General features: G+C 34.4%; 3 protein-coding genes and 1 pseudogene across 3 annotated transcripts; 2 read left to right on the forward strand and 2 right to left on the reverse strand.

Annotated features, from left to right (window-relative positions):
- Window positions 1–2653: 2653 nt before the first annotated feature.
- On the forward strand, window positions 2654–3757 carry LOC107888059 (expansin-like B1). Its single transcript, XM_016812231.2, has 4 exons — window positions 2654–2804; window positions 2894–3000; window positions 3131–3448; window positions 3545–3757. Exons 1-4 carry the CDS (start codon window positions 2666–2668, stop codon window positions 3725–3727), a joined length of 747 nt encoding a protein of 248 aa, XP_016667720.1. The 5' UTR covers window positions 2654–2665; the 3' UTR covers window positions 3728–3757.
- Window positions 3758–7842: 4085 nt separating this feature from the next.
- Window positions 7843–9233, forward strand: LOC107886418 (expansin-like B1). The gene is made up of 4 exons (XM_016810371.2): window positions 7843–8072; window positions 8162–8268; window positions 8412–8723; window positions 8822–9233. The coding sequence occupies exons 1-4, from the start codon at window positions 7937–7939 to the stop codon at window positions 9017–9019; spliced, it is 753 nt and encodes a 250-aa protein (XP_016665860.2). The 5' UTR covers window positions 7843–7936; the 3' UTR covers window positions 9020–9233.
- Window positions 9234–10194: 961 nt separating this feature from the next.
- Window positions 10195–11682, reverse strand: LOC121219884 (ankyrin repeat-containing protein BDA1). The gene is made up of 2 exons (XM_041098550.1): window positions 11038–11682; window positions 10195–10953 (listed from the first exon to the last, which is right to left on the reverse strand). The coding sequence occupies exons 1-2, from the start codon at window positions 11563–11565 to the stop codon at window positions 10270–10272; spliced, it is 1212 nt and encodes a 403-aa protein (XP_040954484.1). The 5' UTR covers window positions 11566–11682; the 3' UTR covers window positions 10195–10269.
- A 3590-nt stretch (window positions 11683–15272) lies between these two features.
- Window positions 15273–23545, reverse strand: LOC121220360 (COP9 signalosome complex subunit 8-like; annotated as a pseudogene).
- Window positions 23546–24462: the final 917 nt, after the last annotated feature.

The raw sequence follows: 24462 nt of genomic DNA on the forward strand, positions 1-24462 counted from the left end.
TTTCAGAAGGACTTGCAGCAGATCAAGCTGAGCCAGATCAAAATGTTCCTGAAATGGACATTGATGATGAACCAGTTAGAGGAACAAGACCATTGACTGAGATTTATGAAAGAGCTCATGTAGCCATAGCTGAACCAAGCAATTTTGAAGAGGCTGAAGCTCAGCAAGAGTGGAAGCAGGCAATGGCTGAGGAGATTAGCATGATTGAGAAGAACCAGACCTGGGAATTAGTTGAAAGGCCAGTCAAAAGGAAGATAATTGGGGTGAAATGGGTGTACAAAGCCAAGCAAAATGCTGATGGTACCTTGAACAAACTGAAAGCAAGGCTAGTTGTCAAGGGGTTCAGTCAGAGGTATGGCCTGGACTACCTGGAGACCTTTGCACCAGTGGCCAGGCTAGACACCATCAGATTACTGATTGCCTTAGCAGCACAGCTCGAGTGGAAGATCCATCAACTCGATGTGAAATCACCCTTTCTGAATGGTTTCTTAGATGAAGAGATCTATTTTGAACAACCACAAGGGTTTGAGATAGCTGGCAGAGAGCATATGGTCTACAAACTGAAGAAGGCCCTATATGGCTTAAAACAGGCTCCAAGGGCCTGGTACAGCAGAATCGATGGCTACTTGACTAATTTGGGATTCGATCGAAGCAAGAGTGAGCCAACACTATATGTCAAGAAGCAAGGGACACAAACACAGCTCATTGTATCCCTATATGTTGATGACCTGCTGGTGACAGGAGGAGATCGAGCAGTGCTGGTCGATTTCAAGACCAAGATGCAAGAATTATTTGAAATGTCTGATCTAGGGGAAATGTCTTATTTCCTTGGAATGGAGGTGACTCAAGCACAAAATGGGATATTTCTAAGTCAGAGAAACTTTGCCACAAAGATTCTGACCAAGTTCTCCATGCAAAACAGTAAAGCAACTAAAACACCTGTTGCTGTTGGAGAAAAACTATCGAGCCAAGGTGATTTTGAGAAGGTTTGTGAAACAACCTACAGAAGTCTAGTTGGTTGTCTGTTATATTTAACTGCCACTAGACCAGACATAATGTATGCTGTAGGATTGCTCTCAAGGTTCTTGCATTGTTGCAATAAAAAGCATTTACAAGCTGCTAAGAGAGTGCTTAGATATGTCAAAGGCACTTTGAGCTATGGTTTAAGGTACAGCAAGGAAGGAAATCTGAAGCTGGTTGGCTACACTGATAGTGACTGGGCTGGCTCGATAGATGACATGAAAAGCACCTCAGGGTATGCTTTCAACCTTGGTTCAGCCATGTTTTGCTGGAGCTCGAAGAAGCAAAGTCTGGTGGCTCAATCTACTGCTGAAGCAGAATATGTGGCAGCTGCAAGTACTGTCAACCAAGCCATTTGGCTAAGGAAAATCTTAGCTGATTTGAAAGTGCATCAAAAGGAAGCTACTGAGATCTTCTGTGACAACCAATCTTCAGTTGCAATTGCTAAAAATCCAGTGTTCCATGGAAGAACAAAGCATTTCAGCATCAAGTTGCATGTTGTTCGAGAAATGGAGCAAGCTCAGGAAGTGAAGCTGATCCATTGTAATTCTGAGGATCAACTTGCAGACATTTTGACTAAAGCCCTTAATGTCACAAGGTTCGAATGTCTAAGAAGGAAGCTAGGTGTTTGCTCCATGCAAACCAAGGAGGAGTATTGAAGCAATGGTTAGCATGTAGCAATCACATGTTTTATTATTATTATTATTATTATTATTTGGATGTAATGATGTAACTTAGTTGTATTCCAACTAAGTTGTCAAGTTGTAAGCTTGTATAAATAGGCTTTATGCCATTTTAAAAAAATGAATGAATTCAATCAAGATTTCATCCATATACTCTCTATTTTAGCTTTGCTTAAAATTTATTTCATTTTTCTTCTTTGTTTCTGCCGCAAGTCTCGATTCTTGCTCGGCAAGCTTTTTGTTGAACCTTGCTATTTGTTGCACTTAGCTCCAACAAAAATTCACACCTGTAATCTAATTGCCAAGATTTTGAAGAATAAATATTCAACATCAACTACTTGTACAAACATGAGCCAGCAAAAGAAAACAGAAAGATTAATGATAGCTCTCAGCCCCAATTTTTGACAGTCATCTCATGGTAGTGCTTTAGAAGATAGCTTTCTGGAGGTGCCTCAGAATATCGACCTTCGCTTTTGTTATTTGTTTATACCAAATCTTCGTACTTGACTCCCTGGAGGCATCCAAATATTTGAGGAAAAACAACTTACAAGAAATAAAGTCTGCATCTCTAGTCTTAAACCAATAGCTTAAACAAATAATTTAGTTCCCGAAGTAACTTACGTCTAAACTTCCGAAATAGACCGGCAGATATAGACACGAGTCTTCCAAAAACTGAAGGGAATGTTCACAAAAGTCATACACAACATTTATTAACATAATACAATAAATACAAATATCCCATATATATTCAAATAAGTATGTTAAGGACGGCGTCAATAACAAGGGTCTGCATACCGTACACCGTTTACGATCCTACATCTTCATCCAAATGCAGCATCTTTTCCCTCTGCTTTGCTATAAATATGGGGTATTCTAGTTTCTTAGCTTCCCATCTTACCTTAAACCTCATTCATCTTCATTCTAATTTTTAAGTTTTCTTGGTTTCATTTGGTAGCAGAAACATGGGGTTCTCGCTCAAACTTCAGTATTACTGTCTTGTGTGTGTCATGGTGCTATTACCTGCACTGTGTTACTCAAAGGACTATTTCGTGAAGACCAGAGCAACTTACTATGGCAGTTCCGACGGCTTAGGCACTACAAGTATGTACATTTCTCCAATAATACAGATATGCATGCCTATTTTATTACTAAATATTTGCATATATGAGCTAACAATCACGTGAATCTAGGTGGAGCTTGCGGGTTTGGAGAATACGGAAGAAATATCTCTAGTGGCAATGTCGCTGGGGTTTATAGGCTCTACAAGAATGGAGTTGGCTGTGGTGCTTGCTATCAGGTAAATCTTCAACACCCTTAAATTATAATATCGATATTATGTATATATATATCTTGATCACAAATGTTGTTTCTCGGCTGGTTCTTTTATGTTGCCAACTAATGATGTTTAAATGAAATAACCCCGTCAGGTTAGGTGCACAACAAACCCTCAAATCTGTACTAAGAAAGGGGTGAACGTAGTGGTGACTGACTATGGCCAAGGCGACAACACCGATTTCATCCTCAGCCACCACGCAAATGAAGCGATGGCACGACCAGGCACCGCGGATCGTCTGCTTGCTTACGGAGTTGTTGACGTGGAATACCAAAGAGTTCCCTGCCAATACGTTGGTCATAAGATCCAGGTTAAGGTTCATGAATATAGCAGAAAACCAGATTACTTGGCCATTATAATGTTGTACCAAGCTGGTAAAAGTGATATCCTATCCGTTGATATTTGGCAGCAGGTAATCAATCAAAGTGCTCTAACTCTATGCCAACCTTTGATGTTATACTGCTATTAAATGGAATTGAAAGTAACTAGTTTTGATGGTAAAATGCAGGGAAAATGGGTAGAAATGAGAAGGTCATTTGGGGCAGTTTTCGACATGCCAAATCCACCATTGGGAGCCATGAGTTTGAGGTTCAAAGTGCAGGACAACGCCGGCATCAAATGGCCAAAGGCTGTTATTCCTCGTAATTGGAAAGCTGGAGTTGCTTATGATACCGATATTCAGCTTCAGTAAACCACAAGTGTCAACTATGGTTGCTTTGGTTTTGTTATTACGTCAGTAAGTGTTTGTTTATTATATTTTCTTAAAAATAAAGTGTGTATTAATTTATAATAAGACAGCAAGCAAAGTGCTCAAGCTTTTGCTTTGTGCTGAATAAACCCAAAAGGTTGGGTATGTGTAGTTTCCCTGATATATTTATTTGTGTGTAATCAATAAAGTTCTCTTTTGAGAGGTATTTTCCTTATGTTTTCTTTCTACAATCTTCCATAAAATTTAAGAAATTATAAATATTTATAATGTTTTTATAGTTATCATTGAAAAGTTATAAATAATCCAAAAATTAAAAGGAAAAAATTACAGATGATGAATTATATCTCATAGTTATCAAATGTTTATCTCTTAAATGTTAATCAAAATTTGCGTTTTTTAAATATTTATCTAATTGAATATTAATATATATTGTTAAGAAAGGTGACTATCTAAATAAGTGTCTACTTGAACATAGTTATGTTGTATGAATAAACATAAAATTATATATATAACTCAAAATCCAATTCCAAGGACGTACTACAAAAAATTCCAAAACAAAGTTTCATTTCGTTAAACTTCAATCTCTTAATATTCCATTAATTAGTCTATAAGAAATTACTACACAAGTTTCTTACAAAATTGTTATTCTTGTTATATATTACTTAGAGTGTGTTTGATGAATTGAAAAATTAAGTATTGAATTTTATAAGCATTAGATTTATATTATAAAATTATTTGATATATTAATAAAAATTTAGCGTTGAATATAATTATTTTGTTTGATAATAATAAATCTTAAGTTTTTAAAATTTATTATTTTGGAATTTTTATCTTATTAATATGGTATAGTTTATTTTGTGTGGCACCCTACACCTAACTCAGACGACGAATTTGAATGCGAGATGTCACATTCATTCCGGAACAACTCATAATAGTTTCAAACATTCATCTTAAACTAACAAACGTGGCATAAATGTAATATTTCATTTCGTGTGAGTAAATATACATATAGTTTAGGGCAAATAGGTCCTCACATAGTAACCTGAAATCATACAAAGTCAAGCACAAAATTAGGATGTGAATCCAAACACAAATTATCAAGATGGGGTGTTACATCTTGAGACAATGAAGTTATGTCCCGAGTCATGCTTCCCTTGTTTTCACAGTTTTGCTTTGAAGTATGATATCTCAAGACAATAAGGTTTATATCTCGAGACAGGTATTGTAATGATTTGAAAGTCAATAGTCAATAGACAATATATTAATATATATTGTTAAGAAAGGTGACTATCTAAATAAACGACTTTTTTTAATATAATTATATATAATATATAATTTAAAATTCAATTCGAAGGACATACTTAAAAAAATTCCAAAATAAATTTTTATTTAGTTAACCTTCAATCTCTTAATATTCTATTAATTATTCTATAAGAAATTACTATACAAGTTTCTTGTCAAACTCATATTCTATTATATATTATTTAAAGTGTGTTTGATAAATTAAAAAAATTAATTATTAAAAAATTAAGTATTGAATTTTATAAGCAACTATTTGAATATAGCTATATTTTATAAATAAGTATAAAAATTTATATATAAAACTCAAAATTTAATTCAAAAGTCATACTAAAAAAGTTGTAGTATTAGTAAATCTCCTCAGAAGTGATGTGTAATTAATAAAAAATTCAGTCTAACACAAATTTAAATTTTGTGATTTTTCTCTCTCTAATAAAATAATAATAATAATAATAATAATATAATACTCTTTGAAGAGATACTTTTCTTATATTTCTTTGTTCAATGTTCTTTAAAATTAAAGAAATTATAACAATAAATTTAATGTGTTTTCTAAAATATTTAAAATGTTTATAAGTACTGATTTCATTATAAGTGATAGTTTTATTTTTTAATTTGAAAAGTTATATATTTTGATTATTTGTTACCTTTTGAATTCAATAATTTGAGACCCGTCATGAGACGAATCTTACAAGTAGTAATACAATAAATTTCATACTAAATCAGAATCCAAAATATTATAAATATAGGCTTTGTCTAGTGTTTTTTGCATTGCCTTTATAAATCTCCTTTCACATGCATCATGGTGAACCCCATGTCCTTGGCAAACCGCAAAGATTGAAGACAATGCTTCAGCCATGAAAACAGTTGCTCAGCCAAGAGGTGGGTAGGGGTCCGGGTCCTCTAAAATAGAAAGTTTTTTATTTAAATATTATATAATTTATAAAAAATTAAATTAGTAATGGTAAAATTATATTTTGGTCTTCTTAATAAAAATTTAATTTAATCATTTAAAAATTATAAAAATATAGATTATTAAAATAGTAAAATTAAATTTTTATTATCATAAAAATATATAATTTAATTCTGAACTCAAAAAATTTTCTAACTCTATCACTACATGAAAGCATCATAGATGTGAGAATTAATCTCCACCCCACTACCAAGTACATGTCCTTGAACGCTACATCAAAGTTAACTTTTACCGCCGTAAGAGCTGGAAGAGATCATCCCATCACATTGATTCTCCCCATAACAAGTAATTTAGTTCCCAGTTCATCAAGTGGATCTTTGTGAGTAGCTTGTATGTAGACTGAATAGTGTTCTCCATAACATGTTTATTTCGAGAATTCCATAGGACCATGTAATCACCACTATATATGCTTCTGTTAATAGTTGAACTGCTTCCTATTACATATTCGAACCAGTCCCAAAATCTTGTTTCTTGTATGTTCCCTAGCCAATGTATTGAAAACCAGTTCCACACTACTTGTGCAGGGCCACTCTTTTGTTGTATAGGTTAACATAGGTTGGGATGTAATTTAGTAGTAGGCACCAAATTGTAATCTTAATTTTCCCCGGTAGTTGTAAATTCCAGAGCTTGTTGTAAATTTGTTTATGAGCCCCAGCATCATCAACCCCCATCGAATCCTCCAAGAGAAGCTTATAGTCGCTCCGAATCAAGTAATCAGCAGAGTTTTCAGCTTGCCACACCATCGAATCATCCCGTATATTCTTAGACAGATTGATGAATTTTAAGTATCGTAAACATCAATTAAATTATTATGTATTATTATATATAATGTTTTTTATTTATTAATAATTTAAATATATAAAATCTTTTAATCTTAAATTTATAACATTTTCAAATAAAGATACTAAGATTTATTTTGCTAAAATAGAATTGCTTTATAAATCTTGTTTTTTAGGGAATATAGATATGGTTAATTCGTAGATAAATCTAATTATAATGAAAACCCGTCTATCTTAAGTCCATGATTAGCCTAATTAATATCGTACTTGTTTTTCTCTGGTATTTACAACCCAATGTGCTGACAATCCCCAAATGGAAGAACGGGAAGATGAGGTACCTACCCACCTCCACTTAACAAATAAAAATACTACTTAATTCCTTTTTTATTATTATCCACAATCATCCTATTGGAAATTCACACTTGTAATCTTGTTTCCTACATATACCTTTAAATTTATTCAAACGTGCCAAGAATTCGGAAAAAAATAATCAGTCAACATCAATTTGTTCTACAAAGTACAACAAACCCAAGAGAACAGAAAATCAGTGAGTGCTCTTGCCCCTAATGTTTCAAGTCTTTAACTTCAAATTCTCCACCTCTAAGTGATAGTGTTCAGTGATCTTAGCTGCCTGCTTACTGGTTTCACAGTCCTTGTAGTGCCTTACAAGATAGCTTTTTTGGTTTAGTCCCAAAACCAAGTCATGCGTAAACTTACAAAATGAACCTGCAGATACAGACACGAATCTTCCAAAAAGCGAAGGGAATGTTCACAAAAGTTAGGCAGAAGATTTGTTAATGTAATACATATCCTAACTTCAAAAAGGGGTCTTAAAAAGGGGGGGGGGTCAATAACGGGGTCTACATAAGGTACATGCATTTACAATTTACACATCATTCATCTTAATTCAACAAGCCTTAAAAACCCATTTGGACTTTGGCCTAACTACTGCTAAGTAGTGGAAGAAAAAAGGTGTTTGCAATTTGCTCAACAGCAGCCTCTTTCCCCTCTGCTTTGCTATAAATATGGGATATTCTGGTTGCTTAGCTTCCCATCTTATCTCAAACCTCATTCAGCTTCACTCTCCTTTACTTTTAAGTTCTTTTCTTTGCTTGATTTCATTTTGTAGCCAAAAAAAACATGGGGTTCTCACTGAAACTTCAGTATTGCCTAGTTTCTGTCATGGTGCTATTACCTGCAGTGTGTTACTCTCAGGACTATTTCGTCAAGTCCAGAGCAACTTACTACGGCAGTCCTGACTGCTTAGGCACTCCAAGTACATACATTTCTCCTATAATTCATATATGCTTGTTTGTTTTGTCATTAAATATTTGCATATATGAGCTAACAATCACGTGAATCTAGGTGGAGCTTGCGGATTTGGAGAATATGGAAGAAGTGTCAATGATGCCAATGTCGCCGGGGTTTCCAGGCTCTACAAGAATGGAACTGGCTGCGGTGCTTGTTATCAGGTAAATCTTCAACACCCTTAAATTATATGTATGTATGATTAATTATAGCTTTGGGACTATTCAAATTATAAACAAGTGGGTTGTTATTTTATGTTGCTGACTAATGGCACTTTGGTATTTGTTTAATGAAATAACTATGTCAGGTTAGGTGCACTAACCCTCAAATATGTGCTGATAATGGGGTGAACATAGTGGTGACCGACTATGGCGAAGGCGACAACACCGATTTCATCCTTAGTCCCCCCGCATATGCAAGGATGGCGCGACCAGACACCGGGGCACATCTGTTTGCTTACGGCGTTGTTGATGTAGAGTACCAAAGAATCCCCTGCCAATACAGTGGTTACAAGACCCAGGTTAAGGTTCAGGAACATAGCAAATACCCAAATTACTTGGCCATTGTAGTGTTATACCAAGCTGGTAAAAGTGAAATCCTATCCGTCGATATTTGGCAGGTAATCAAAGTGCTTTAACTTTATGCCAACCCTTGATGTTTACATTGCTATTAAAAGGAGTTGACGTATTTAGTTTTGATGGTGATATAAATATGCAGGAGGATTGTAAAGAATGGATAGGAATGAGGAGGGCATTTGGCGCCGTTTTCGACATGGCAAATCCGCCATCAGGAGACATCAGTTTGAGGTTCCAAGTGCGGGGCAGCGCCGGATTGACATGGGTGCAGGCACCGAATGTCATTCCTAAGTACTGGAAAGCTGGAGTTGCTTATGAAACGGACATTCAGCTTTATTAAACAACCTCAGAATAGCACTTGGTGGATTACTTTCTCAATTATAGTTGGTTTGTTATTGTTATCATGTCATTAAATGTTTGTTTATTATAGGACAGCAAAGTGCTCAAACTTGGCCTTATGCTGAATGAACAAAATAAAAAAGAGTTGGGTATTTGTAGTTTTGCTTGATGTTTGGGTATTGATTGAAATGATGAATAAAGTTGCTCCTTAGATATTTTCCTCATTCAATAATTTCAATCTTGCACTTTCTCTAAAATTGATAAACAAAAGTATTTTTTAAAATTCTTTTTTCACTACATTTTTTTTAAATCACTTTTCAACTTCAATAGTAAATAGTCTTAAAATTTTTCTTCCTTTTACTAATTTTTAATTAAAACAATCAAGATATAGACGTATCATTATTTTTTAAACTTTTACTTTTTTCTTTTTGACAAAACATTCAATAAATTTGATTCTAACCCTAAACTTATAGGTTATTTGAAAGCTAAAATATGCCATCATTCTCCCTCTTCTTCACCAAAATAGAATTTAGTTTGTCATGAATTTAATTTTTTACAATTTTATATTTCAAAATTCAGATTAATTTTATTATAAATTTTATTGCATAAATACAATAATAAATAAAAGACCTGTTAACTCATCATATGCGATTATATGTATAGGTTTTAAAAACTCATTATATACTAATGTAATATATGAGTTTTTAGTATAATTAATTAGTGTAGTTTAGATTTTTCAATTTTTAATTCATTTGTATTGTAAATTTATTTGAATATGTGTGTAATTATACGTGTTGTAGTGTAATAATTTGATTCTAGATGAATTTGTTATTTCATTATAAGTAAATTTTGTGAAAAAGGAATAGTAAATTAATAATGTAATGTGAACATAGGCAGCCTGCAATGTTTATATGTTTAGATGTGGTGGCGGTGGCCGAATGTTTTAAGAGCTAGGGCTCTGTGCGTTTGATTGGGCTAAGTTCTCTGGCTCGGTTTGAGCCTTTGCAACCATTGTATTGGGTCCAATTGCTGGTTGTACCTTTTTCTAAGATGATATTTCCTTTATTATCAAAGAAAATGTCGAAGTCATAAATTTGAATGATTTTGGTCATTATCTTACCAATTTACTTCAGATATAAAATTAAAAGAAAAAGTTTAATTGCAAAGAAGATGCACTTCACACAAAATGAGGAGATATCTTTTTTGTACCCAAATAATTGGACTGAGAGATCCGTCCACGGATGGAAGGTCCTACTTGCAGCATTTGCAGAATTTTCTGATGGAGATGAACCGTTGACGCTTTGATGAAAGCAGAATACCCACAACTAGTAACGCTACAAACAGTATGAATAAACCCAAATTAAACAAAGCACATTCCAGGTTTGGCGATATGACCATTGAGCTGACCAGGTAACCAGCAGACAGCAGACCTAAGGATACCGTCAATAGCCAACCAAAGAAGCCGTGTGGGAGAAGAAGAAATATGGTTATGACTGTCACACAAAACGAAGTACCATTCAAGATTACGAATATCATGTATACCCAAGCTTTCATCACCACCTTCCCTTCATTGTTCTCACCCTGACCAAGCCCTCCTGGCGGGCTCAGAATCGCTTGGAATGTGGTTGTCGCTATCAGTGCACCCGCCACAAGCAATGCATCCCTTGATTCCGTGGAGATACTTGCTTTCTGCCCTTTCAATAATCCTATCACGTTTCCAAAACAGCTAACCTTTGATTTGGTACTTGGTTGATTCATGGAATCTGTAGTACCCTTGATCTGAATCGAGTGAAATTCTAGAGCTCTTGCTTGAATCAAGAGGCCTTTCATCTCTGTATTAACTGGTTCTGATTTGTTAACCATGTCCAGAACTGTTAAATCTTTCAGGTTTTCCGCATTCACATTGATGTTAGTCTTTAGTAACGAGTTCACCATCTGCAGGAGGAGGAGGAGGAATAATTATCAACAAATTAAGCAATAAAATGATTATATATATATATTGGCAATTAAGATTATCACCTGTAATTGATTCAATTCCACTGCAGTATGCAATACGGTGTAACCATTTTCGTCCTTCCAGTTGAGGACTCTTTCCTCCTGGTTCAGGGCCTCTCTTTTCCAAGACCTTTGAAGATATTCTAATAAATAATCTAAAACTTCGATTTTGCGGGTTTTCACAGCGATGTGCAATGCAGTTTCACCCTGGTTGGTGATATCAACGATGGAAGTGGGGCAAGCCGAGAGAAATTTATCCAAGAGACGGAGATCTCCCTGGTTCACCACATGAAGCAAAGGAGTAATACCGTCTTTGCCTTTGTTGCGGACGAGGTCTTCCCCATTCTCCGTCTCCAGGAGACGAAGCACAGTCGAGATCTGGTTGTTTTCCAAGGCAAGGTGCATGGGGCTCATCCCTCTGCCATCTAGCTTCTGGGAGAAACATGGCTTCAGCCTCATGATCTCTATAGCAAAACTGGTATGTCCCTCACTTGCAGCAACGTGCAAAGGAGTTTCAACAACGGGGATGTTTGTCAATATTATCCAATACATTAGGATTTCTATCTATGATTTTATATAACATCTCAACATCTCCTTTCGAAGCAGCATTCCTCATATGTATATCCATTTGAAACAGAACACTATCGTAGCCTAGACTTAGTTTTGCTGGAGATTGCTTCAGCTGAATTACTATTCTAATATAAGGAGTAGGATATGGTCCATGGCACATACACTGTCACCTTAAAATATAGAAATCAAAATATATTAAATATATTTTATGATTAATTGAAAACTTAGTCAATTTCCCTCTCATCACAACAGATTAATAATCCTTCTTAAATTTAATTCAATGTTTTGAATTCGAATTTTCCATAATGTACCTTACATTGTATATTCGTCAAAACAAAAAAATTTCAAACTACATTTCTTAGGTCTTGAGTGAATATTTGATGTTCATACATGAAGCAGCGCTGACTACACTGCTCTATATATATATATATATATATATAAATAATCATCCATGCCAGCTAATGGAAAGTGTAATGAAGGCAGGTTATTATTATTATTTTTTGTATTAATAATTCAGAAACTGCAAAAATTTGATAAGTCTAATATATTTAAAGCATTCATAAGCACATGATTCAAGGTGATAATGGAAACATTCACATGCTGTACATGTGTTGTAGGAAACAGGCATTAAGCATTACTCTGACTTTGCATAACTTGACTCTCTTAACTTAACAATCACAATTATATATTTGTATTAGAATGTAGAAAGCATCTGCCAGCCCATTCAGTTTTCTTAACTAAACACCTGATATTTCAAATTATAGCTTAGCTAATCATTAATTAAAATAATTTCTATTCTTAATATTAATCTCTAATGTATTCCAACTTAAACTTTTTAATTTAAATGATTTCCTCACTTTTCCCTTACTTCTACAAATTTGACTTTTCATCCTTATCTTTGCAAATTTTCCATTCTCCATTTAATTTATAAAAATATTCCTAATTAATTCAACTAAAAAGACGTTTATAGTTAATTTAACATTTATCTTGTATTTTTATTATTTTATTGTATTGTAATTATGTTTAAAGAAAGGATAAATATATATATATATATCAAAGTTATATTACAAATAAATAAATGTTTGGTTGAATGGTAAAGTACAAATGTTAAAAATTAAAGAGCCATTATGTGTTTTTATTTTTCTATATAAAAATATAAAAACATCCTCAATACAATACAATTACTTGAGCTTATTTTTGTCTTTTTCTAACTGAGCTAATACCTAATTAACTTGTGATACCAACTAACTCGAGGACTTTATAATAAGTATACATAATAACTTATGTAAAGTTGGCTTAAGGGTGTGTAAAAGCTCTCAAAATTTTTTAGAAAAATTAATTTTAATGGTTAAAGGGTCTTTTTTATGCATTTTATAATTTTTTTATGATTTTTATAAAATTTTACAATTTTTTATAATTTTTTATAGTTTTTATTAAATTTTAATAATTTTATACCTTTTATTTATTTATATTTTTTATAATTTTTTGGCCACATGTTACATTGTTAAAGCTAACAGCCAAATGGTCTTTTTGATGCATTTTAACAGCTCAAGTACCCAATTGAGTGCATATATATATATGGGCTTAATTGCTTTTTTGAAAAAATTTGAGGGTCTTTTTAATACATTTTGAAAGTTTAAGTACCCAATTGAGTGAAAAAAAATTAACTACATTTTTTAAAAAGTTTGAGGACTTTTTACTCCATTAAACTTTCAAATTTTCAATAAAGAAAAACTTTGACTTAACATTTGCATTTGCATTATCCCAACAATAGCCTAATATTATACTTAATAATAATTTTTTGTGTAAACTATTAAAATAGTTACTTTTATTTGTCTCAGGTTGCATTTTAGTTATTTATATTTGAAATGTTATATTTTAGTCACTTACGTTATCGTGTTGTAATATTTTAGTCATTGAGCGTTAATTGTCGTTAACGGTGTAAGTAAGCTGACTTAGCACATTAGATCATCATTTCAAACGAAAATTTTAAGTTAAATTATACAATTGGTCCCCATATTTTTTTTTCATTTTGAACAATTTAATTTTTTTCTTTTACGTTCTTTAAACTTTCTTTTTCTTTTTTTTCATTCTTTTCTCCTTTTCCCTCTGTTTTCCTCCTTCCTTCATTTCTTCTAATGTAGTTTTTCTATGTTTTTTTATTTGTTAAAACTAGTTCCTATACTTTTATTTTTTTGGAACAATTTAATTTTTTTTATTTTTATTTCTTTATTTTCATTTTCTTCTTCCCCTTTATTTTTCTCTCTTCTCATATTCTTCATTGCAGAATTTTTGCTCACCAAATAAACTAAGTCCTTATTTTTTTCACATGATTCCTAAATTGAATTTCAATCGAAACCGAATATCAATCATTTTTAATCAAATAGCAATTTGAATATAATCTAATTTTGAAACTAAAATTGGATCTAACTAGTCAAATATATATAAAAAAACCATATCATTAATCAAATCTAAACATAAATTGAATTCTTTATATTCAAAACAATTTTTTTCTGTTTCCAAACTTTTACAGAATTGTGTAAATTATTTTTTTCCTTTTCTTTTATTTTCTGACAAATAAATTTAAGCAAACAATAAAATTGATTTAAATCTTCTTGGATATTCCCAAGCAAACTTGATTGGAAGCAGAGTATGGATGAACCGAAGAGAGAAAGGGAGCATGGAACCAAACTGGTTTGAGTAAAGTTGATGGTAAGTTTCGTATGGTGGTCGTTTTAGTCATTGAAAGTATAGAGCTCGTTTGAAGAATTAGTGAAACAACGTCATTTCGAGAGGGCGAGAATGTTGTAGGTAAGATAAATGAGGTGGTCGTGGGGATTGGTTAGGAGGTTAAGGGAACGGGCTCGGGAAACTTTGTTGAGGGTGGACTGCCATAAGTCACAACTAGCGAGGTCTTCGAGTGAGGAGAGCTTGTGGACAAAGCCATTGAGAGATCCAAATTGGTTTGCTAAAGTGATGATGGACGATTAGGATTTGTAACCGTGGGTGAGAATAGCTTTTATCATTTTTTTCATAAACATAAAAAAAATTTAACAAATGAAAAATATAGAAAAACCATGTTAAAAGAGATGGAGAAGGGAAGAAAACAAAGGGAGAAACAGAAGAGAATGGAAAATAAAGAAAAGGGAAAGTTAAAAGAACATAAAAGAAAAAAAACTAAATTGCTCAAAATGAAAAATATGGGGACCAATTGCATAATTTAACCTAAGATTTTTATTTGAAATGATGATTTAACGTGCCACGTCAACTTACCGTTACACTGTTAACGACAATTAATGACTCAGTAACTAAAATGTTACAACATGTTAACGTGACCAAAACGTAACATTTCAAACATAAGTGACTTAAATATAATCTGAAGTAAACAAAAGTGATTATTTTAATAGCTTACTTTGATGTATTTTCTTAAATCGTGATATAAAAAACTTTGATTTAATATAAATAAACATATAAAAATGAACAAACAAAAAATCGTAAATGAATATCGTCTCATTTTCACCTGTCAATAGCTTAAGCTAAACTAATTTGTCTCCTAACCACTAGTTGGATTAAAATAACTTGTTTAAATTCAGTGTAAGACAAACTTTAGGTAAATTTACCTAATGATACTAAGATCAATTTATTGAAATGGCGTGCCGTTCTATTTGGAGATGCAAATATGTGGTTCCAAGAGCATGCTTAATTGCTTCCAATTCTCTTCTGCTAGTAAGACCTAGATTTTATATTTGAGTAAACTGTTCCAAACATAAACCGGGGGCATGTAAGACAACAAAGATGAATGAAATTTGCAGAAGCTCCCAAATTCTGGACGAAAGCATTAATTTGGTTGAAGAATTCGATTCAACAAGGCAGTCAAAAAGTCAGAAGTTTACAAATCTGGTTTAATGTTCAAGGTGGAAGACGTATGCCGTCAGTCGCTGCAATTTGCTAGGGTCTAGTTTCTGCTCTTTCACGATACACTGCTTTGTCACAATTAACATTTGAGAAGCGGGATCGATTATCCAACCTCGTTGGAGGGCATCTGCATGCAACAGGCATAAACAACTTGAAGCCAATGCATATAACCATCAACAACCCGAAAAACAATGCGCATAGTAACACACTACATTCTGTTAACTACACAGAATGTGGAGCGTTAAGCTGAAAACAGGATTGAGACTTGACAGTAAGAGCCCATTGCCAAATATACCACCTCAAGCGCTAAAATAAATGCAGCAAATGCATGAACATAAAACCAAAGCTAGTTCAACACTCGGAAAAACTTGAAAGCCTTGACTAGGTTACAAACAAGCCCCAAACAGTTGTGATGACAAAAAATTAACCTTATCTTTGATCTCTTAGAAGTCCAAATAGCACTAAAGCAATCTAAAACAACCCTTGAAAAAAGAGTACATTGGAAGATTGGAGACTCTTTGCAAAGTCTATGATCCTCTTTTGCCAGACTAATCAACCAAAACTTTTTTTTTATATGGAAACACAACAAGCAGAACATAAGGACAAGTGAAATTAAAAGAGTTCATTACACACATAAAATTATGATTTTGCACAGTCAAAGCACTTCTATTAAATTCCCTTAAAGTCGCCTCCCTTGTCCACCATCTTCCTGCATGCCATTCATTCCTCACAGTTAAGTTTGTTGGATAAATGGCAGTAGCAAAGAAAGCAAAAAAACGAATGAAAGAAAAACAAAAGAAAAGAACTCAGCATAAAATTTGTAACTGAGAAGTCATCATAATTTCATTCAAACTTTGAATATATGATGGTTACAAAAGTATTTGACAGTTACCTACTAATTTAACTGCTCTTACTTACCAAAAAAAAAATATAGCAACTTGTATACAAAAGAAAGCTAGCATACCAGCTATTACATCAGTCAATCTTTCCTACTAACTTAGCTAACTCATTACAAAGATTTAGGCTAAGTTCCATAGGAACAAATATTCAAAAAGTAATTTTATAACTGAACCAACTCCATTTCTTTGCTACAAAACAGTATAGCAGCTAAAATTGTACAATTTGCTGCTGTTGGTCTTTTGACCAATTTGTTGCTGTTGGTTCTTTGTTGCGATGCAGGCCACGGCTTCAACACTCCTCCTTGGTCTGTATGCAACAAACACCAATCCTTTCCTTCAAAGCATTAAATCGGTTGGCTCCCAATGGTTTAGTTAAAATGTCAGCTAGCTGAATTTCTGAGCTGCAATGAATTAAGCTAACCTCCCTAGATTGCTCAGCTTCTCTAACAAAATGAAATTTGATTTTGAAGTGTTTAGTCTTACCATGGAAGACTGGATTCTTGGCTATGGCCACAGCTGATTGATTATCCACTCTAATCTTAGTAGGCTGAACTTGACTTTCATTCAAATCATCCAAAATCTTCCTAAGCCAAATGGCTTGGTTCACAGCTGCTGCAGCTGAGATATATTCAGCCTCTACTGTAGATTGTGCAACAGTTTGTTGCTTCTTCGAACTCCAGCTGAAAACACTCGAGCCTAAGGTGAAAAAATAACCTGAAGTGCTCCTCATGTCATCAACTGACCCTGCCCAATCGCTATCAGAATAGCCTACGAGTTTCAGCTCCTTTGCCCTCCAAAACTTCACACCAGTATCGATGGTTCCTTTGACATACCTTAATACTCTTTTTGCTGCCTTCAGATGTGCCACATTACTGCAGTGCATAAACCTTGAAAGTAGACTAACAGCATAGACAATGTCTGGTCTAGTTGCTGTTAAATAAAGCAAACAACCAATTAAGCTTCTATATGCCTTCTCATCTACTCGATCATGTTCACTGGCACTTGATAATTTTTCTCCCAATGCAACTGGTGTAGTGACTGGTTTGCATTTCAACATGCAAAATTTTTCAAGCACCTTGGAAGCAAATGTTTGCTGACTTATGAAAATGCCATCACTTCCTTGTTTTATCTCCATGCCAAGAAAGTAGGTCATCAGACCAAGGTCAGTCATCTCAAAGACATGTTGCATCTGTTTCTTGAAGTCTTCAATAAGTTGATCTTTGCAGCCAATAACCAACAGATCATCAACATACAAGGAAACAATTAACAAGGTCTCCTCCTGATCCTTCTTAACATAGAGTGTAGGCTCACTGATACTCTTTATGAACCCGAGCCTTGCTAAGTAGCCATCAATCCTCTCATACCAGGCCCTTGGAGCCTGTTTTAGACCATACAAAGCCTTTTTCAGCTTGTAGACCTTCTGTTCTTCACCAGTGACCTTAAAACCCTCAGGTTGCTCAATGAATATTTCTTCATTAAGAAAGCCATTTAGAAAGGCTGACTTAACATCCAGATGATGCACTTTCAAATGCTTTTGAGCTGCCAAAGCTAGCAGCAATCTGATAGTATCCAACCTTGCAACAGGTGCAAAGGTTTCAGAAAAATCAACCCCTTGCTGCTGACTATAACCTTTAACAACCAGTCTGGACTTATGTCTATTAAGGGAGCCATCTGCATTGTTCTTAATTCTATAAACCCACTTTACACCTATAATTTTTCTGTTTTCAGGTCTGTTTACAAGCTCCCATGTATCATTTTTCTGAATCATTTTAAATTCAGCTTCCATAGCATCCTGCCAGCATTTTTCTTTTCAGCTTCTTCAAAACATGAAGGCTCTAATATAGTTACTGCACATCTCTCATAGATGTCAGTTAATGTCCTGGTGCCTCGAACAGGTTGATCATCATAGCCATTTTCAGTTACTTCTTCATTTTCAGCTTGCTGCAGATCAACATCAATCTCTTCTCCATCAGGCAAATTTGCTTCAATTCCATCCCATTTCCAGCTACTTGCTTCACTGAATTTTACATCTCTGCTCACTACAACCTTCTTGGTCAGTGGATCAAAGACTCTGTATCCTTTCTTCACGTTGCTGTAGCCAACAAACACCCCAGGCATGGACCTCCTGTCCAACTTAGTTCTTCTCTCCTCAGGTACCAACACATAACATAGACAGCCAAATACCTTCAAATGAGAGACAGATGGTTTCTGTGCAAACCAGGCTTCAAAGGGAGTTTTTCCTTTGACTGCATTAGTTGGCAACCTATTCAACAGGTAAATAGCTGTATTCACAGCTTCAGCCCAAAAAACATTAGGCATTTTAGCCTCAAATAACAAACACCTAGCCATATCAAGGATTGTTCTGTTTTTCCTTTCACAAACACCATTTTGCTGTGGTGTGTACACAGTAGTCAATTGGTGTTGAATTCCAGCATCATCACACAATTTTTGAAACTTCTGAGATACATACTCAGAACCATTGTCAGACCGCAAACATTTTAGTTTGCAATTTGCTTGGTTTTCAACCAAGGCTTTAAATTTGCAGAAGGAGTCATAAACATCTGACTTATGCTTCAAAAAATTTACCCAACAGAACCTTGAATAATCATCAATGAAGAGTACAAAGTACCTGCTGCCATTTAAGGAGGTAGTCTTCATTGGTCCACAGATGTCTGTATGAATAAGCTGAAGCTTCCCTTGTGCTCTCCATGCCTTGTTGACTGGAAAGGGTAATCTGGTTTGTTTGCCTAGCTGACAGACCTCACATACAGCATCCTTTGGCTCAATTTTGGACATATCACTGACCAAATCCATTTTGTGCAGCATGTTCAGTGAATTGTAGTTCACATGCCCCATCCTCCTGTGCCACAAGTCTGTCTCATCAGACTGAGATGCATATGCCTTGGCTTGCAGTTGATTCACATCCACAATGAAGGTTCTGTCTTGCATAGCCACTGTAGTCAACACTTCACCAGCAGCATTTTTGATCAAACAGTTTTTGCCTTCAAAAATCAGAGAGTAACCCTTCTCCAATAGCTGGCCAACACTTAGCAAATTTTGGTCAATGTCAGGTACATAGAGAACCTCTGAAATGGTTTTAATACCTGACTTGGTGCTTATCAAGGCCTTGCCTTTCCCTTTGCCTCCAGCAGCTCACCATTTCCAATTTTAACTTTGGACTTGAAGGTGGTGTCAAGCTCCTTAAATATACTCTTCTCAGAAGCCATATGGTGGGTACATCCACTGTCAATCAACCATATTTTACTAACTTTGCTCGAGCTTGCAAAGCATGATGCTGAAAAGACATGCTCTTCAGGTGATTCAACCTCTTCTGCAGCTTGAGCTTGGTTTTGAAATTGTGGTTGTGGTTTTGGCTTGCTCTTACAGACCTTTTCGATGTGGCCAAATTGCTTGCAGGCTCTACATTGAATATCTGGTCTGTACCAGCAGTATTTCTCAAGATGAGTAGTCTTCTTGCAATGGACACAAGGTGGGAACTTCCTTTTGACAAGTTCTTTCTTCTTCTTCTCAGTCCAGGGCTTCTTGCCTTTGGCATTTAAGTTTGCACTTGAGCTTTCTCTGCTTCTAGCCTGAAAAGCTCCTTCATAGTGGTCCTCCTGCCTATTTGCCCTTCTCTGCTCTTGAGCATAAAGAGCATTTATAAGCTCTGTCAAAGGGATTGTTGACAAGTCCCTTGAATCTTCCAGAGAAGAAATTTTTGCTTCATACTTCTCTGGCAAGGTTGTTATGACCTTCTCAACCACTCTTTGGTCACTGAATTCCTCCCCAAGCAGCCTTATATTGTTGACAGTAGTCATGATTCTGTCAGCATACTGCTTGATGGTTTCTGAGTCCTTCATTTTGAGATTTTCAAAATCTCTTCTCATGTTGATCAGTTGCTGTTGTCTGGTCTTGTCAGACCCCTGAAACTCCTCCTTGAGTTTGTCCCAGGCCTGCTTTGGAGTGTCACAAGCCATTATTCTTGTGAAAATAACATCAGAAACTCCACTTTGAAGGCACGACATAGCCTTATACTTCTTGGCACAGTCTTCATTGTGCTGCCTAATCTGGGCTATGGTCGGGTTGGCTCTTAATGGTGGTGGCTCAGTGTCATTGAGAACAACATTCCACAGGTCGTGTGCTTGCAGGTATGTTCTCATTTTCACTGCCCAGATGTTGTAATTTTCTCCAGCAAAGACAGGTGGAGGAGGTGGTGTAAAACTCATTTTTCAGCAAGCAAAACAACCTCTTCTTCTTTTGTTTCAAACACAATTTGCTTAGTGACAGTGTACAACCAAGGCCCTCAAAGACTGAAAGCTCTTGATACCATTTGTTGGATAAATGGCAGTAGCAAAGAAAGCAAAAAAACGAATGAAAGAAAAACAAAAGAAAAGAACTCAGCATAAAATTTGTAACTGAGAAGTCATCATAATTTCATTCAAACTTTGAATATATGATGGTTACAAAAGTATTTGACAGTTACCTACTAATTTAACTGCTCTTACTTACCAAAAAAAAAATATAGCAACTTGTATACAAAAGAAAGCTGGCATACCAGCTATTACATCAGTCAATCTTTCCTACTAACTTAGCTAACTCATTACAAAGATTTAGGCTAAGTTCCATAGGAACAAATATTCAAAAAGTAATTTTATAACTGAACCAACTCCATTTCTTTGCTACAAAATAGTATAGCAGCTAAAATTGTACAATTTACTGTTGTTGGTCTTTTGACCAATTTGTTGCTGTTGGTTCTTTGTTGCGATGCAGGCCACGGCTTCAACAAAGTTGATGAAGAAAGTTTTCATCTGCTGAATGTCCTTGGCAAATGGTTGTATTGACCAATGCATTCTAGTATATTATGATTCAATAATTCCTTTATTACCTTTGTCTCTATTCCAGATGATGCATTCTTTAATTCCATAATGGATAAGCTTTGCTAGTGCCATTCTAGCAAAGAGGAAAAGTGTTATGGGCCGAATCTATGTTAGAAAAGGTTCTAATTTTGATTCCTCAATTAAGGCTTAGGTTGTGGTTTTATTTCTTTCCTTAGGATTTGTTGTGCTTTTATTTCAGTTAACTTATTTCCTTTCTAGAATAAGAGTGCGATTCGTGTAATAATAGTGATCCTCATTTAAATGGACATATGGAACAATAAAAACTAAGTAGAATTTCTATCAAGAAACTTAGAAGAGATTTGGGTCTCTCTCTAACGAATCCTAAAGTTTTAGTCCCCTTTGATGAGTTGAACCATCAATAGCAATATTTCGTAACAAAAAGCATATCCATTTTGGACATGCAAGGTTAATAGCACATGATCTATTAGTATAGTTAGACTTGGATGGTAGTCCATATGGTTATCATTTACCCTAGTTTGGCATATGCCTGTTAGTATGTGGCTTTCTACTGGCAATTTAGGGTCTTTTTTTTATGGCCATCAATTAGGCTTCTTAAAACTAAGAAGTAAAAACAATATATTCGTAGTAATTAATAGTAGATTAAAAAAGATAGCTTTCTTGGCCACAATTCTTTTGAGTCTCATGTTTTATATATTTTGAATGTATGGAGAGCACAAATGTTTCCAATCTTTGGTAAGGAAGAGGTTTTGAAGTCTAGAGATGTTGAAACCATAACCATTAGATACTTCTTGACATTGTTATCACCTATTATTATTGATATAAACCAGACATGTCTCTGTCTTGCAGAAAGGCGGTTAAACATTTAAAAATAAATATTAAATAGTAGAAACTTCACAGCATTAACATAATTACAATGCATGTACTTACAATTTGTGGATTCTTCCTCGCTCATCCCAAGATATTGAGCTGCATCTTGGATGCTTATTGTTGAATAAGTAGATAGCAACAGTTCAAACATCCTCTTAGTGTAAAGCTCTACAAAAAAGACAGCAAATAAATGAGCCTAGAGTCCTAGATAATTAGACGTTCTATGATACTGAGTGCCCTTTATTTTTTTCACGATTCTGCTCCTTCTATGTCATGCATCTCAATCAAAGCAAAGAATTGAACTAGGATCCACGCTTCATTGCTATTGTACCATACCATTGCGTTTGAATCATTATACATTAAATTTTATAATTAACTCTTCTTAAAACTAATATAAGATTAAGAAACTTGCCTGAGAAAGCACCAACAAGAACTTTAGTTTCTTGAGTCCAATCAAAGCCACGAAAGCGTCATAGACACCAGCATAGTCCCTTGTCCACGGCTTCTACCTATTTTCCAGGCTGCCACCAACTCTGGTTGGCTCTCCTTTATCGCTGGCTGTATTGATCTCCAAAGGAACCTTGCATCATTACTACAAAACCATCCCCATAATATGAATATAGCCCCGCAAACATAGCTTTATTACTCAAACAAAAAAAGAAAGAATAAATGGATTTACATAGCATCAACGTAGATGTGGCCGAGAAGATGAATTGTGTTGGTATTTTAACAAAAAATATGAAAAACATAAAATGTGAAAGAAAGATATATTGGAAGCACATTATAATCTGTTGTATTGTTCAGATTATATAAGCAAAAAAAAAAAAAGAGAAACCTGTTAAACTTACTCCTAAAATCATGACACAAACATTGAACTTACTCCTAAAATCATGTGACAAAATTAAAAAAAAATTAAAAATTCCTAAAACCTTGGTCTGCAGAGAAAGTCCAAGGCACATTCTCAACACTTCTCCTTGCCTTAGTAATTGTAAAAGCCTATTTTATTTTTTAAAACTTTAAATCTAACTTTTGGAAGAGCCTTGATTAACATATATGCTATTTGATCTTCAGTCTTGCAAAAAACAGACTTGATTTCACCAATCTTCTGTTCTTCCAAATGATATTCATCAATCTTACTGTACCAAGCCTAGAAGTTTGTTTAAGACTATATGAGGCATTGTTTAACATGCAAACTTCTCCTCTTGTCCCTTAACTTGGAATGCCTTGAGCTGCTTTTCTCTCATTGCTTAATCCACTTGTCATCTTTCTCAGCTTTTTTAAACTCAACAGACTCAAATACAACAACATTGCACCTTTCATAAATTTTAGATAAAGTTCTTATGTCACGAACTAGAACATCATGTTGTCATCAAAGTACTGAGGAGTCTCTAGCAATTGCTTTGTTGTTGGCTTCTCATCCATTAGATTTAGACCAAAGCTTTTTTCTTTCATTTTTACTTTGAATGCATCTTTGCCTTTTGAGTCTTTGATCAAGAACCATTTGTCTTCAAATATGTCATTGAAACCTTTTTTAATCAATTGCCCAATACTAAGAAGATTTTGGTCAATGTTAGGCACATATATAGAACAACAATTATGTGTTTCAAACCTGTTAAACTTTCAATAGCCACTGTTCCTTTTCCCTTAACTAGAATAAACTCACCATTTCCAACTTTTATTTTAGAAATGATAGTTTTATCAAGTTCTTTGAAAATTGTTGGATCATTGATCATGTGATTTGTGCAGCCGCTTTCGATCAACCAAGATCATTGGAGAAACATGTCACCACAAAAAGGAACTCATCTTCTTGTTGCTCAATAGATGCTTTTGTCTCTTCATGTAGTTGATAGTATTGACGTGACACTGCAGTAGATCTGTCAGCACCTCCATATCTCTTCTTCGGCACCGCGACTCACCCTACTGATGCCTCCGACGATGAGGATTATTGATTTTATTTGTTTTTTAATTTAATTTAATTTAATGTTTATTTCTCTTTTTAGTTGTTTTGTTTTCTTTTTATTTTCTTGTATTTCTTTTAATTATTATCTTTTGAACTATATTTTTATGATTGTTTCTACTCGAGTTATAACCCCTTAATCTTCTTCACTATTTGTGTTTATTTTCTTATTAGTTTGCTCGGAATCATGCACTACATCTAGATTTATCTACAATTCTGCTTCTCATCATTCTGGCAATTTCATCCAATATTTAGGGCAGCTTTAGTTTTCTCCCTTTCTTATGATATTCTGTTTATACTGTGATTATATCTATTTGTACATTTAGGACAATGTATATCTTAAGTGTAGGAAGGTTATTTATATAATTATTAGAAAATCCAT

This window comes from Gossypium hirsutum, chromosome D08 (assembly GCF_007990345.1).
Source record: "Gossypium hirsutum isolate 1008001.06 chromosome D08, Gossypium_hirsutum_v2.1, whole genome shotgun sequence".
In the NCBI taxonomy this organism is placed as follows: Eukaryota; Viridiplantae; Streptophyta; class Magnoliopsida; order Malvales; family Malvaceae; genus Gossypium; species Gossypium hirsutum.